We start from the raw sequence: 15,903 nt of genomic DNA on the forward strand, positions 1-15,903 counted from the left end.
GTTCACTGTGTACCTAATCTGGCGATTGCTATTGCTTGTTGTTTTTTTGTTTTTTTTCACATCTACCTTTTTAATTTACTTATTCTTATATTTTAGGCTACTTAGATGAAAGGAGGCAACACAAAGAACTTCCTTACATGGTTCATTTTATTATGTATATGAAGATAAACTTCTTGAATCTTGAGGTATCTTGACCAAAGACTCGGAGTCTGGAGAAGTTTAATGTCCAAAATCCAATCGACCCATATACGTATCTCTAATATATGGGTACTTTATTTATCTCTTGGTGCTACTTTAGTGTTTTGTAGACTTGAACTATACATTTGGATTCCATTAATATTTACTTTTTTTTAATATATTAACATAGGTTATTACTGAAAGCAGTTGTTGGTGGCTTTACTGTTAGATTGAAAGGCCATGAAACAGATGTCACTGATCATTTGGAATATTTGACAACTACATATGGTTATGTTTGTGTGTGCTGCAATAACTATAAAGTGCCAACACTAAGCCCGGCCAAGTGTGCAGTCTCACCCAAGTCTCCGAAGATGCCCGGGAAACCCTGCAGGGCTGGTTTCAGGGAGGCTGTCTCCAATATGGAACTCAACCTTGGCTGGGATCAGGTGCTGGTGAGCCAGCAGCTGCAGTTTCTTTATCCTACTTCTCTCCAACAGCTGGAGGATGATGTGCTGAGGATAGGAGCACAGCCTGCAGAATATTTCATTTAATTAATCTTCAGACGCATAAAGAAAAAAATAATGAGGTGGCTGTAAAGGGCTATACAAATAAAGTACATTTACATTTACATTTACATTTAGGCAAGGCAAGGCAAGGCAAGTTTATTTATATAGCACAATTCAACACAAGGTAATTCAAAGTGCTTTACATCAACATTAAAAGCGGCAAGACATAATTAGACAGTAAATAACAAATAAAATGAAATAAAATTATGAGAAAAGAAGGTAAAATAATAAAAAGCACAAGTTGCCGAAAACTAAGGGCAGTAGAGTACAGCAGGTAAGTATTTAATTTAGGAGTACGCTTCAGTAAACACATTAGTGTCATTGTCTGATTTTAAAGTTCTTACAAATGCATTTTTTAATGACTCTATTGGTGTGTGTGTGTGTGTGTGTGTGTGTGTGTGTGTGTGTGTGTGTGTGTGTGTGTGTGTGTGTGTGTGTGTGTGTGTGTGTGTGTGTGTGTAGATAAGGTGATGAAAGTAGATACATAAATTGACAATATTAATTCGAGAGTAAATAAGTTAAACAAATAATCTGAGGATCCTGACTCCCAGAACTGTACCGCTGTTCGATAACATCAAGGACGCTTGGCTACTCTCGGGGAGAAAGGTCGTCGGTCTTACCGCGTTACAGACTCTCACATACACACTGACACACACACACCTCCCTCTCCCCATCCAACCGCCTTCCTGGCTCCCTCTCTTATCAGCCCCTCCCGACAAGGACGTCCGGGTTTGAGCGCCAGCTACCCGGCCCTCACTTGGATGAACTGTGCCGGGACCACCACCCCCCCCCCCCCCCGACTTGCCCACCCCCAATCACCCACATGTAAGTCCTGTGACGTCTGTGCTTCGTGTCTGCGAGGTGTTTTTTTTGCAACTTGATATTGTGTATTGTATGATATTCAATGTGAAGATGTATTTTTTTTCTCCTCCCCCCCTATCCCAGTGTTACCCTTTGGAAAACAGGCGCATAATTCCATCAGTGCCGCCGCCGGTGTATCCGAAGTCAATAACAGTTTTCTAAACTGACTCAATAAAGCTGATTCTGATTCTGATTCTGATTCTGAAATAATTATCATATGGAGGGGTGTAGCACTATACAATGTAGAATAATAATATAGTGATATCCTAATAAAACATATTTTTTATAAATTTATATCATATAACCAAATTATATCACCATACTATTATATATAACGATAAAATAATATTATAGTTAAACATCCCATGAGATTTCATAACTTAATATAATAATAAACTATGAAACAATATATCATGATAATGCCAAGAATAATTATTAGAATTAAAATTAGTAATTTATGTATTGCAATGAGGGGTGAGGTCAGACCGGGGCGTCAGGGAAGCGAGCAGGAGGCCCCCACCAGACTCCAGTTGCCCGACCGGAAGCCCCAGCAGGAGGCAAGTAGGACGGCAGTGAAAGGAAAGCTCCCCTCTCTCTTTCATTTTAAGTATTTTTAAAATTTTATTTGTCTGTAACTTTTAAAGCTGACATTTTTGGCCAGGTCTCGCTTGAAAAAGAGATCCTCGATCTCAATGGGACTAACCTGGTAAAATAAAGGTAAAATAAAAAAATGTATTGTACCTGCTGGATCTCCATCCGTTGACTGTGGGTGCATGGACCATGAGCTCCTTGGCACAAAAGGTATCCTCATGACTGGAAGAGCTGACCACAATGAATCCTATCTTCCCTGGCATTCCTCTGATGGCCACTATTCAAAAAAGACATTTTTATTCAACCTTCAAAAACTGAAAACAATGAGTATTTCAAAAAGTGGTTGAGGGTAATGCCACAGTTTAGATGATTTTGTAACAGTGTCCAAACTGTGTTAAAAACGATGTGTTTCAAATAAAATACCTTCTATTTAAAATATATACTTTACATATCAGTTCATAACAGGAAAATCAAATTAAGCCGGAATATTAGTTAATTATTAGTAACTACAACTCAAACAGCCACATAGCTAAGCTCATAGTCAAACAGTGTCTGCATTGTACAGGAAATTTTACGGGCTACGTTTTAATAAATGTTCTGGCACGTTCATTTTTATTCCCTAGTTTTGTAACTGCAGAGTTGAGACAATACTGAAGATATCTTACCGGGAACATTACAATACTGTTGACAGCTCGTAGTTCCATTTCATCTCCATAACCACCGCTGACAACAACCATTGTGCACATGCGCAGTCGTAGAGTTATGGATGAGCCGCAGTGGATTGTGGTCCTCGTAGTTTTCTTTGTATTTTCCGTTTTACGTCTTTATTTTTATCGAGCAGTTTTTCATAATGCTTTTTAAATCGGTTGTAAGAGTTACTAAAAAAAAACTACACAATTTTAAACGGTAAAAAAAGCCTTATAAACGTTTAGAAATATTTGTAAAGCGTTATTGTAAAGCTGATAGTTTACCATAGACATATATACATAGACGCCTCATCGACCGCTGGGGCGCGAGAAATATGGCCGCCATCTTGGAGCGGTCATCCTACCCATACGACAGCATAACACAGAACAGTGTTGAAGATGCCACAGCACTGTGTACTATTCCTGTACAAATCTGCGAACAATTGCGACCAGGGATATAAAAAAAAAGAATAAATGAATTAAAAATAAGGTTACACCACATTCCCAAACTCACCTCTCTTGATCTGCAGAAAGGGAGCATGAGATATTCCTCTCTCATGGCTTTTAGCAAATGTGTAAATATGGTTTGTAAGATATATAGGTATATGTATATATACACATAAATATACATAGATGTATATGTGCGTTATGGCATGCCGTTCGGGAAATTAATCTTTCTTTCAATTAATCTTGTTGTTTCATTCCATATATTCAATGATTAATTTCCTGAACGGCATGCCATAGTGTGTGTGTGTATATATATATATACATATATATATATATATATACATATATATATATATATATATATATATATATATATATATATATATATATATATATATATATATATATATATATATATATATATATATATATATATATATATATATATATATATATATATATATTGTGTCTTGCAAAATAACCTACCTAAATAAAACATATAAAAGATGTTAAAAATATTCTATTACTGTTAAACCTACTATGACTATTAAAATACGCTGAATCCGGTATCATGCCTAGATGTATAACGTTTGCAAAAAAAAAAAAACGGTGAAAATCAGTTTTGTATTCTGCGAGTTATGACTGATTAAATGCGCTGACAGTTAACTGCGCCAGCCAGACAGATGACACTGAGTGGAGCGGGCGCCCGCACCAATATGGCGGCCCCACGGCTCTCAGCAGCGGTCGATGAGGCGTCTGTGTACACCATGGATCTAGGTGTATACATGTCTATGGTAAACTTCTTCCTGGGGACTGAAGCGGACAGCAAGTTAGATTGACGAATAGTCGACAAAATAAAAGCATGACATCTCGCCCCGTAAACACAAAAGATCGGATTACATACTTTTAGAAAAACACAAACTTATTTCCAACTATATGAGGAGTGATTGTGAAGTATAATGAGCCAAAAAGGGCCACTTGACTTACTTCACAGACTCATAAGTGAAAGGTTTGAAACATACTTTGAAAGGCTTCAACGGAAGTAGTATAATTTGGGATCTTCTCGAGTTTACTCTTTTTTCTCTGAGTGCAGCAGCAGCATGGATGACATGGATGTTTGGCCAGAAGTAGAGAAAGCAGCTACAGATAAGAGGCGTGAACTGGTTTTACAGGGCCCTGCTGTTGACACAAGGATATCCTCCAATGGGGGGATCAGCCCCGCTGTTTATTCCCTGCGTCTGCTGAATTACCTGGAAGTCAGTCAGTGCCCCAGTCTGACAGAGATCCACGAGGACATCCGGCAGCTGACCAACCTGACCAGCCTCATTCTGTGCAGAAACAAGCTGGGCTCCTTCCCCGATGTCATCAACAACCTCAAAGCACTCAAGGTTAGGTTTTATTATTATTTTAGACAGGATTTTATCTAGTTATCGAGTTTGCAATGTGGGTTGTATTTATATTAATTCAGTTAAATGTTCTAATTTTTTAGATTGCATTGATTCATAGATTATGAATATTCTTATGGAATTGAAATTTGTATGGGTGTCTGTATCTGTGTGTATGTATGTATGCAGTACTGGAGTTGAGGGGGGATGAGGGGGGATGGCATCCCCCCTGAAATAAAAACAGTCAAAATCATCCCCCTGTAAAACTGCCATCCCCCCTTTCCATCCCTTTATGTCATTTCATCAATGAATGTGGTTTTACTGCTATTTCAACATTTAGAGCCATCACCAGAAAAATAACTTATTTGACAATTTTCACCTGTTTCAGGTAAACTTTCACTTGAAATAAGTTGAAAAATCTGCCAGTGGGACAAGATTTATCTTCTCATTACTAGCAAAACAATCTTGTTCCACTGGCAGATTTTTCTACTTATTTCAAGTGAAAATCTACTTGAAACAGGTGAAAATTGTTGTTTTTTCCAGTGATGAGTCTTGTTTTAATGGGATTTTTCTACTAAAATGAGACATTTTAACTAGAAATAAGACAAATATTCTTGTTAAGATTTTGAGTTTTTGCAGTGATCCATTTTACTTATCCTGTGAATTATCATATTGATAAGTTCAGAAAAGTGTTTTTTATTGTTGTGTTTTGATGTATTTGATGTAAGCCCAGTGGATATTTAAAGCTTACAGAAGGCTGCATTTAACTGCTGCTATGTCATTCCTGCAGTATTTCTGCAGGTGTTTTGGTCACTGCTATTATTTGTAATATATATTAAATTATTTGTAATCAGCACAAATTAACTGTCCCTATGTGATAAAATCCACCATCCCCCCTGAATTTTTTTTACAACTTGAGTACTGTATGTATGTATGTATGTATGTATGGATGTATATGTGAATGTGTGAATATATGTGTGTGTAAATGGATGTGTATATGTATAGGTGTATGTATGTGTTTATATATGTACGTGTGCATATATATATATATGAATATATATGTTTATGTAATTGTATTTTATATATAATTGCATTGTATGCTGTGTGGCGATGTAGGGGGGGCTGAACTTGATAAGCTTTGCTTCCTTCAGCTCCTTCTCGAACTTGCACTGCATCGTAATGTGCAGGGGTGCACACAAGCCAGGACTCGAGGGCTAGTCTACTGCATGTTTTAGATGTTTCCCTGTCTTCAACACACCTGATTCTAATCACTGGTCGTCATCAACATGTCATCAAGGTTTACACAACTCTGTAGGTGACACAGCCTTGTCTATCAGGGTTGTGTTGAGGCAGGGAAACATCTAAAACGTGCAGTAGACTGGCCCTCGAGTACCGGCTTGTGTGCACCCCTGGTAATGTGCTCTTTTTTATATTGTTATATGTACCGTTTGTTTTATGCTTGTGCATGTTTGAGACAAATAAAAATCAAATCTATTCAAATCAAAAGGTCCTGGACCTGTCCGTGAACAACCTCACGGTGTTGCCCGAGGGCTTGAGTCAGCTGAAGGAGCTGAACACGCTCAACATCAGCTGCAACAGTCTGGAGGTTCTGCCGGACGGACTGAGCCAGTGCACCAAGCTGGCCACCATCAACGTCTCCAAGAACCGCATCACTGCTTTCCCTGCAGCCCTCTTCTCTGAGCGGCTGGATCTGCTCAGCAGCCTGGTGGCGTCTGATAACCTCATCCATGAGCTGAGTGGGGATGTGCACAGGCTGCCAGCACTAAAGGTGATATTTGTTTTGTGACAGCAAACGCATATAAATCATGCAAAAGTTCAATTCAATTTTATTTATATAGCGTCTAATACAACAGATGTTGTCTCTGGACGCTTTCCAGAGACCCAGAACATGACCCCCGAGCAATTATTACATAAATAATGGCAGGTAAAAACTCCCATAGTGGGAGAAAAGCCTAAAGCCAAACAGTGGCAAGAAAAACCACGTAGGCAGGTGGAAGCAGCAACGGGATGACCGGGGGTGGGGGGGATACCGGGACCAAAGGCCAGCACGCAGCTCCCGAAGCTCCGGCCTGCAAACATGCACAAAAGAGAAAAAATGGGGGCCAGCACAAGAGACTACAGGAGCGATGGACAAAAATGATGGCTATGAGATACTTATAATAAATAAAAATGGAAATGGAGAAGAGAGGAAGGGAAGAGGAGAGGAGAAGAAGGGTGAGAGGCACCGCCCAGCGGATCATGTCGGTGCCCCCCTGCAGCATAGGCCTATAGCAGCATATCTACCACAAAGCTATATTTGAGACTAACTATTATAGTCTTGTTCTATAGCTGCAACTATGACTACTGACTCTAACACACTAGAGTTTACACTACCTAGAGATTTACCAACACCAGCTAGAGGTTTACTAAACACTAACTATAGGCTTTACTAAACAGAAAGGTTTTGAGTTTAGTTTTAAAGGTGGAGGTGGTGTCAGCCTCCTTAACCCAGATTGGAAGTTGGTTCCATAGTAAAAGTTGACATATCCTCCACCACACTGGGTCCTGTGTGTGCTTTTGAGAAGTTAAATTCCCTAAGACATGTTTTTTTTTATATATTTTGCACATAATTGTTTCCATCTCTTCTAGGGCCCTTATGCAGGATTCTGCTTGAGGGCCCCTGGTTCCTAGATATGATATGATATGAATACTTTATTACAGACTCAAAAGGTTCCATATAAAATAAATAAAAATACATAAAAATTACAGGTCACACATTAAAATGCTTGCAAACATCTGTTCCAATGTTAGTCCAGATATGTACCTTGTATCACTCCGTTTGATGTTAGTGAGTGGAGTTATTATACAATATTCTGACTCATGGAGTCAACACATAAATTTAAACATAAAATTCCTCAGCAGAGCATGGAAGGTGCAAGGTGGGGACATAACAATTAACAAATAAAGTGCTTGCGCGCTAAAGGAGGATCCTGAACGCATCATTATATGCTACCTGCAACTTCTTTAGCTTGCCGGTGGTATAATTACACCAAAGGTGAGCTGTGTAAAGAGGTGTACAATAGGCTTTGAATAGATTTACTTTAACATCAGCTGTGGAATCTACGGGCAAGCATATTGGCCTGAGCATGGAGCTTACAGCACTGACGCTGGATGTCATCATCATCAAAAAGATCCTCATTTATTCTCTTAACAACATCTAAGGGGCGGTCAGACAGTAAGAATGGGGGAAATTTTTGTTTCTGATCCTCCTTAGCTTTAACAATCAGAATAACACTCTTCTTAGGGTTAAACACAATGTCATACTGGACTCCATAGCTAGAGCACACTTTAAGCAGTTGCTGTAGCCTAGAACCATAGTAGCACAAAGAAACATTTTATAATATTTATCTCAGAGCAAGTGTCTCCAAGTGGGTTTCTACCATGTTTAAGCAACTTTAAAGACCTAAGATTTATTTGTTTAGTCACTTTTGAGTCACCTGTAACAGTGGTCTTCAACCCTGGTCCTCAGGACCCCCTGTCCTGCATGTTTTAGATGTTTCTCTGCTTCAGCGCACCCTGATACAAAGGACTGTGTCATTAAGAGACTTGTGGAGACCTGGATGACAAGCTGATGAGGACCGTTAATTAGAATCAGGCGTGATCATGGGAGGCAACATCTAAAACATGCAGGACTGGATCCCGAGGACCAGGGTTGAAGACCACTGACCTATAGTGGCCAAGCAATATTCCAATTCTGAATTGAAACCTTTTGTGGAACAAATGGAAAGAATAACGCAGTTCATTGTCTGACCTCAGCTTGCTCAATAAAACCTCAACATAAGATCCATCTATATCAAGCCCAGAAAGGGCACATGTTACACCGAGGTTCTATAACTTGCACAGGCTACCTGTGTAATAATGCATTGTGTTATGATTTACAGCTCTTAGCCTCACACTGGTTGTCATGGAAACATGCCCCTCCACCATAACTGATAATCACCAAAGACAAAACTGAGCATTGGTGCATCACCTCTAGGGGTGGGTATTGGGAAGGACCTCACGTTACGATACGCGTCACGATACTTGAGCCACGATACGATACACATTACGATATCCCGATTATGCGATATCCCGATTATTATATTCTACATAGTTCACCGAAAAATTTAAAAATGCATTACACATCTTAAAATCCAAGTTGTATTATGTACATCAGATGATAGTGATGGATCTTAAAATCCGAGTTGCACGTTCATCCGATTACAGTGACAATTCATGGGACAAACTGAGTCAAAACAATGTTTTATTATAACTATACAAGCTAAAGTTACAACTTATTTGTATATGTTTTTCATATTATTTACATCATATGAAATTAACATTAAATTTAGTATGAGGTTGCTTTAATTATGTGGCAAATGATAATAAACACAAGAAAAATGGGTACTGAAACCAAGGACAGGCACAGTGATCAGTCAGTATAGATATAAATCCATAAATAAATAAACCTCTGTCCATTATTTTTCATTTTTTAAGGACGGGCAATTGTGTTGTATAAAAAATAAATTATAAAATGAAATGAAACGTGAAATAAAACCTGAGCTCAGTGCAGGGCCCTCCAAAGGTTGGTAGAGAGTGGCAATGCCCAGGACTGTCACTTAGGTAGGAGCACTGGGTGATATAATGGGAAAAAGATCGAGGATAAAAAAATAAAATTAAAAAAAAAAAAAATCGATATTCAAATTTTGAATATCGGTATTGAATCGGCTGGAAAAGTATTGCGATATATTGCCATATCGATATTTTTGCCCACCCCTAATCACCTCTGGTGAGGCATTTGGACCAGAGTGAAAACCCGGAAAGCAGAGAGGGACAGTCGACCTTTGGGTTGAAAAATAGACACCACATTACAGCAGTTTGCAAAACATTTGTAGTTATCAGTGTTTCATTTGTCAACACACTAGATTTTTTATTTCCTCACATTTTCAGAAGTGGCATTGTTACTACTAGTGACTTTAATCTTCACACTTTATGTGAAAAAAAATACATCTGCAGGTGCTGGACCTCTCAAACAACAAGCTGAACGAGATACCTTGTCATCTGAGTGACTGCCACAAGTTAAAGGAGATCAACTTCAAAGGCAACAAGCTGAGCGACAAGCGTCTTGAGAAGATGGTCAACGGGTGTCAGACCAAGTCCATCCTGGATTACCTACGGGGAAAAGGACGAGGAAAGCAGGGTGAGGATGATGCTGATGGGGGACGTGATACTGACAAGAAGAAACGGCAGCAGCAAAGGAAGAGGAAGGAGAAGGTGGCGGAGGAACAGGATGAGGTGGAGGACCTGAACAAGATGGTGGTGAGGGTTCTCCACGTTTCAGACGCGGCGACAGAGCTCACGGTCAACGTGAATGCGGAGGTGAAAGATGTCCGACCGTACTTGGTGTGCTGCTTGGTCAGAGGCATGAACCTTAAGTTTGGGAATTCTCTGAAACGCTTCTTGATGGCTCAGGTGAAAGGAGTACATTCAAAATGAATTGGAACTTCACAACTGTAATAACAACTAAGAAGTGTTCACCAATAACTTTTGTTTTTCTAGACAAAGCTCCATGATGATGTGTGCGGTAAAAGGACCATTGCGACCATTGCAACCCATGATGCACAGCTTCTCAAACGTCCACTGATATACGACGTGAAGCCGCCGACCCAGCTGAAGGTACCGCAGATTAACTGAACCCAGTTCTGTCTTGGGTTTTTCCTGCTACATTGAACATTTTGGTCATTGTTACTGTTGGTGGAAAAAAAAAACATATCCAAATGTCACACCTGGACTGACACCTGTTAGATCGTGCCGCTGGGTCGGAAGGAGATGACGGCTGTCGAACTGATAAGACAACTTCAACTAGAGGCTGATGAGATGAGGAAGCAGAAGAAGAGGCAGAACGTCACAGGCCTGCACAAGTCAGTACCACATCCGACTCTTCGGAAGACATTAGATAACACTATCTTCTCACCTTCTTTGGGGCCCACCTATGTGTGAAAATGATGCCATTACGTGAGGAAGCGAGATTTACAGGGAAGTGTGACATCACACCAGTTACACCATTTCTGTGTCTTCATCTCCACCCTTTTCACAATCTTCCTCATGAGCTGTGCTTCTGTCGGCTGCAGCCCAAAGCTCTTAAACCAATGTCAAGAGGAACACCACAAAGCGGAGAGGGAGAGTCAAGTTAAGATCCTGACTCTGTTGCCTCAGACCGGCTGCTTCATGTAAACACGTGATTAAAGAAGGAGGGTTGTGTATTTGTTAATACCTCATGCAGTTGTGTTAACGTCTGACGTTTTAGTTTAAACCTTTGGGTTGAAAAACGACACAACATTATAGCGTGGCAGCATGAATACAACGTGCAGGATGTTATCACAGAATTTCTCTCTGATATAAACTTAAACTTAACTTAAACTTTATTTATTTATATAGCGCAACACAAAGAGTGCAACACAAAGTGCTTTGCATTAATACATAAAAAGAAACAGTCTCCCTTGACCCCCCCACTTCCAGTTTCCTCATTCATGCAACAAACACACACATACACACAGCATACTATACAGATGCATACACACCCGGCGCCCCCCCACCCTTGTGATAAAAATTGAGTATGGCTGAGCACCGATGGATGGCAAAATGTCTTTCAGCTTGCTGCTTTGCAGTTTAGAAATGAATAATGTCTCTTATTCTTTTGGTCAACTAATAAGTTGATGTTTTTGTTTCTTTACAGATATCTGCAGCTTCTGCAAGGAAAATCCCTTTATCCGTGCCTCGTGGATGCTGAGGGAGATGTGATATCATTCCCACCCATCACTAACAGTGAGAAAACCAAGGTGCCAACATTTCTTTAATTGTGGTAACCATAATTAGTGTATGTACCGACTTTGGTGTGTTGGACCGAGATGCAGGAGACAAAGGTGGCAGGATTTCCAAAAGCGTTGGGTTCAGTCAAAAACTGAATGAAACCAAAACCCAAAAGTGTGATAATTTTCCATTGCCTAGTTTTGTGGTTTTTGAAGGAGCCGTCTGTAAGAAATGGCCAAAACTGGTACTGCAGTCACTTTCAAAATATTGTTGAGCGGCGTGTACCCTCCCCCTCCTCCCCCCGACCAGAGGTTGCCAGGTAGGCTGCAGAATGCAGCAGGAACGTAGGCTGCCATGGCTGCCATAATTAGAGCCGAGCTGGCAACCCGGATGCCGAAACAAAACTGACTTGGTGATTGGGAGATAGGTGGAGGGTGGAGCTTCAGAAACAATACTGACTTGGTGATTGGGAGATAGGTGGAGGGTGGAGCTTCAGGCCAAAACAAAAAATGACAACATAAACATCAGTTGAGGGCTGCAACTCCTCTTTTTAAACTGGAATATCCTGGCTTGAGTGCTGTTGTCAGTGACATAAGTATTTGAAAGGGACATGATTTTTAAATGTCTGTTGACATATCGGGGTCATTTTATGATTCGTTTTATTATTGCTCTTACATACAGCTCCTTTAACTACAAAGGAACATATTTTTATTGATTGAGATCATTTGAAATGCAGAATCAGGTTGTGTTTTTTCCACATTATCCAGTTATAGCCCACTGTGTAGTCTGTCTGTTTAGGGAATAATTATTACATTGACATTGTTTTTCCTGCACAGATCAAGAAGACGACCAAAGAGCTGTTCTTAGAGGTGACAAGTGCAACCAGCCTGCAGACCTGTAAAGATATTATGGACGCTTTGATTATAGTAAGCTTCAACACCTCTGTCGATGTCACATAATGTGGAAAAAACAAGAGAAGTGGTGGTGGGGGAGGGGGTTTCTCTCTTAACCCCCCCCCCCTCTTGTGGCTGTGGCGGTTACATGCATCTGCTACGCCGACATGCAGTGAGACGCAGCCCTCATTTGACAAATTGAGATAAGACTGTGAGAGATTTCTATCATTCAGTGCAGCACTAAGTTGTTTAAATGAATGCCCGGTGTGGCTCTCTCAGCATCCAGTCCCACTGAGCTGTTACTGGTCATGTTTCTGAGTTAAACAAATGTAAATGATGGCAGGACTGCTGGAAACACAGTCGTTCAACACGCCTCGCACTGGTAAGATTTACAGATATCTGCACAAATCAGTATCAAAACAGTATAATTCGTGCAGTATCCGTGGATGGCAAGGTTTTGATAGAGCTGTACATTTTTGATGCCCAAAACACATCCAAAATATGATGACAGTCAATCTCCATGGTAACAGCTGTTGCAGAATGCGTATGAGCCTTTTTAAAGACCTACCGTACTAACAATTACATGTTGATTGTGCAATTGTTGTGTGGAAAGTAAAATGCAACTTGATGGCAAAAAGAGATAAATAAATTATGCTACAAATATTTTTTGAATCATTGAAAGTCAGGAAAAGTATAATATAGGTGCTTTGAGTTAAAGTTAAAGTCCTATTTTCTCACAGAAAATGGCAGAGTTGAACAAGTTCACTGCTGAGCATCAAGAGGAAACGGGGTCAGACGGGGACGGGGACGGTGTACTGGAGCCTCCCGCCAGCTCTGAGGCCTCCAGCCAACTCATCGTCCAGCAGGTCCGGACAGTCGATCAAGACGGGAACCTGAAGGTGGTCTACCCGTCAAAGACGGACCTCTCCAACGACATCAGCAACTTAACAGTCATTTGGTAGTCGGGCTTTGGGTTTCTTCTCCAATGTTTATCCACTGACAGGCAACACAAAGTCATTTTAATGAGTTAACCGTTTGACTTTGACTATGTACTTTTTTTAATGGAAACATCATTATCTAACAGTTAACTGAAGAAGATATTTAGTTGTTTGTTTTTTTTTTGCCTAAGAGCATTGAACGTCACAAAATGACTTTATTTTTGCATAATTTTAAGCTGAACGATGTTGGTCAGCTTGTAATATTAAATCACTAAATTGAGCACGTCATTAATTTGTAATTCTGCAAAAAAGTTTAATTTACAAACCTTTTAAAATTTGCAGTTCTTTCTTTAAACATGCACAGATAATGTCTGATGAGCATTTAATAAATGTGTTTGATTAAACTGACTGGTGATATTTTTTTTGTTTTAGAAGTCTGTTCAAAAAAGAAGAAATGGACCCAATACATTTTTCCATAGCTTTTATTTCACAAGTGTTTTGTTTGGGTTTACAAACATTAAGAAGAAAGGATTAAGTTATTTTTATGCGGGAAAGGAAACTTGTAACATTATTATGCACTTCTAACACTATCAGCATTATCACAGCTTTTTTTTCACAGTGCACAGCCACAAGTTTTCCATTTATACATTCGTACAGCAATTTCTTGCCATTTGCACGGTTGACATGCAGAGAGCGCCTCTCGCCACTAGGGGGCCCCAAAGCTGAATGTTGTCTGCAGGGACGTTGTTGACAGCTCACACTTTCACCCTCACTCTCACATATGCTGCAACATTAAATTGCATATGAAGAAAGGGTTTCGTTTTGCCAATCTTGAGAATAACCCATCATATATTTGCAGACAGTTGTAGAAAAAAAGAATAGGTAAGAACCACAACCGAGGCAGTGTAACTGACGGCGTAATTCCAAATCCACTCACTAAACAATGTTTAGATAAAAACATACATTATATATCTGGGTCTGTGCCATAAATGTGTTATGATGTTAACTTGACAGTCAAACCTAACCGTGACTATTAAAATAACTCCTTGAAAATAAATGTAAGATATAAGAATAAAATAAGGTCCAATGACGAGCTTGGATAAGTCAGTTCAGCTTTATTTATATAGAAATAAATCACCAGGCAGGATGGGAATGATTGACGGGTGTTCATCACTCCTGTTTCTGGCCTACCTTATTTATTTATTTATTTATTTATTTAATCATTGTTGTGAGGTGTCAGAATTAAGTTGCTGTGAAAGTTGTGTTGTTACTTATGTGATTTAAAGTAAACTGTATTAAGAAAAATAGTTTTTTTTAATGTCCTAGGATTTTTTTTTAAATATATTATCTTTTTCTTGTCACTTGTCTTGATTGAGTAGCTCAACTTAAAACGTTAAAATGTGAAATGAGAGATTATCATGACTGTAGCCTCTTGAAGTCTAACAGACTGGAATGTTCGTGGATCATCTCATGGATTATCTCCATCATCGTTGGTAAACTATTACCAATGAAACTTGCTCAGGAGCCCATGATAAGAGTTATGAGAAATCGATTCACAAGTGTAAGCCACCTCAAGGTACTTGTATGTGTCTGAACAAGGATCCTTAAACACTGAGTTGGTAGCTGGGATTTTGCAGTCTTGTTTCCCGTTACACCTGTGGGCATAAATGAAAATAGGTCAGTAAATGTTGCCGGTGGGGAAATGTGTCACTTAATGTGGAATTCATGATTGTCATGTGTCATCTTAAACGCTGTGAGCTTTTGTTTCCTGTAATTTACAAAGTGAACTCTGCAAGAAATGATGTTCTTTTATACTGCACCAGTGAAAACAGACCCTCCCTTACCTTGCAGCAACTGCTTTAGTGGGGTTGGAGCAGTGGACGTTCATAGTCTCGGACCCCGGTTTCTGATAAGAGCAGGTGGTCTGGTCACGACGTCCATAATTTGCACCGTAGACGGAGATAACCTGGCCTTTCCCTGAAGAAGAGAGGGAGATTGTGGCTTTGTCAGAAAAACTAAAGTAGGTGTGCTCACGTCTGTAACATTGAGCCATTCTGAATGCTTCTTCTTACCACACGTCAACCATGCAAGAGACTTCTGACACACAATGAGATGAGCTGTAGAAATAAATAACATGTTTTTAATTTTAAATCTCACAATCAAGTCGGTGTATAACTTAATGTATCAGATCAAGTAGAAACATGTTACTGACTCGCTGACAGGCATTGGTAGATGGTTTTAAGATACTTGGAGGTGTCTTTGCATGGATCATTCCCATTCACCAAAGTCATGTTGAACTCACACGATTTAAGGCCATCGCACCTGTTGCAATGAGATGGAGTGCAGAAGTACAAAGTAAAAATGAATACATATTGTGCTGCTGTTTAAAATATGTAGCGGAAATCTTTATTGATTAAACTCAATGTATCCCATAATCGGCAGAGAATTATAATTCTTTGAATCAGACTATATTCTGGTCACTCTGGATTCAACGTTTTGTTCCAGGGAGC

At 39.6% G+C, this 15,903-nt stretch overlaps 3 protein-coding genes across 3 annotated transcripts in view; 1 reads left to right on the forward strand and 2 right to left on the reverse strand.

The window, feature by feature from the left end:
- Positions 1-2,938, reverse strand: part of cep104 (centrosomal protein 104) — a 37,948-nt gene extending 35,010 nt beyond the window's left edge. The window contains exons 1-3 of the mRNA XM_061736685.1: positions 2,861-2,938; positions 2,346-2,472; positions 535-708 (exon numbers count right to left, since the gene is read on the reverse strand). Coding sequence (XP_061592669.1) covers positions 535-708; positions 2,346-2,458 — 287 coding nt within the window. The 5' untranslated portion in view covers positions 2,459-2,472; positions 2,861-2,938. The remainder of the gene's footprint in view (positions 1-534; positions 709-2,345; positions 2,473-2,860) is intronic.
- Positions 2,939-4,406: 1,468 nt separating this feature from the next.
- Positions 4,407-13,801, forward strand: lrrc47 (leucine rich repeat containing 47). The gene is made up of 8 exons (XM_061736688.1): positions 4,407-4,716; positions 6,221-6,502; positions 9,769-10,224; positions 10,312-10,428; positions 10,558-10,673; positions 11,489-11,591; positions 12,399-12,488; positions 13,196-13,801. The coding sequence occupies exons 1-8, from the start codon at positions 4,429-4,431 to the stop codon at positions 13,415-13,417; spliced, it is 1,674 nt and encodes a 557-aa protein (XP_061592672.1). The 5' UTR covers positions 4,407-4,428; the 3' UTR covers positions 13,418-13,801.
- Positions 13,802-14,148: 347 nt separating this feature from the next.
- LOC133456405 (L-rhamnose-binding lectin SML-like) lies at positions 14,149-15,684 on the reverse strand. The gene is made up of 5 exons (XM_061734881.1): positions 15,606-15,684; positions 15,466-15,510; positions 15,238-15,370; positions 14,951-15,048; positions 14,149-14,177 (listed from the first exon to the last, which is right to left on the reverse strand). Exons 1-5 carry the CDS (start codon positions 15,682-15,684, stop codon positions 14,149-14,151), a joined length of 384 nt encoding a protein of 127 aa, XP_061590865.1.
- Positions 15,685-15,903: the final 219 nt, after the last annotated feature.

Source organism: Cololabis saira, chromosome 12 (assembly GCF_033807715.1).
Source record: "Cololabis saira isolate AMF1-May2022 chromosome 12, fColSai1.1, whole genome shotgun sequence".
NCBI classification, from domain to species: domain Eukaryota; kingdom Metazoa; phylum Chordata; class Actinopteri; order Beloniformes; family Belonidae; genus Cololabis; species Cololabis saira.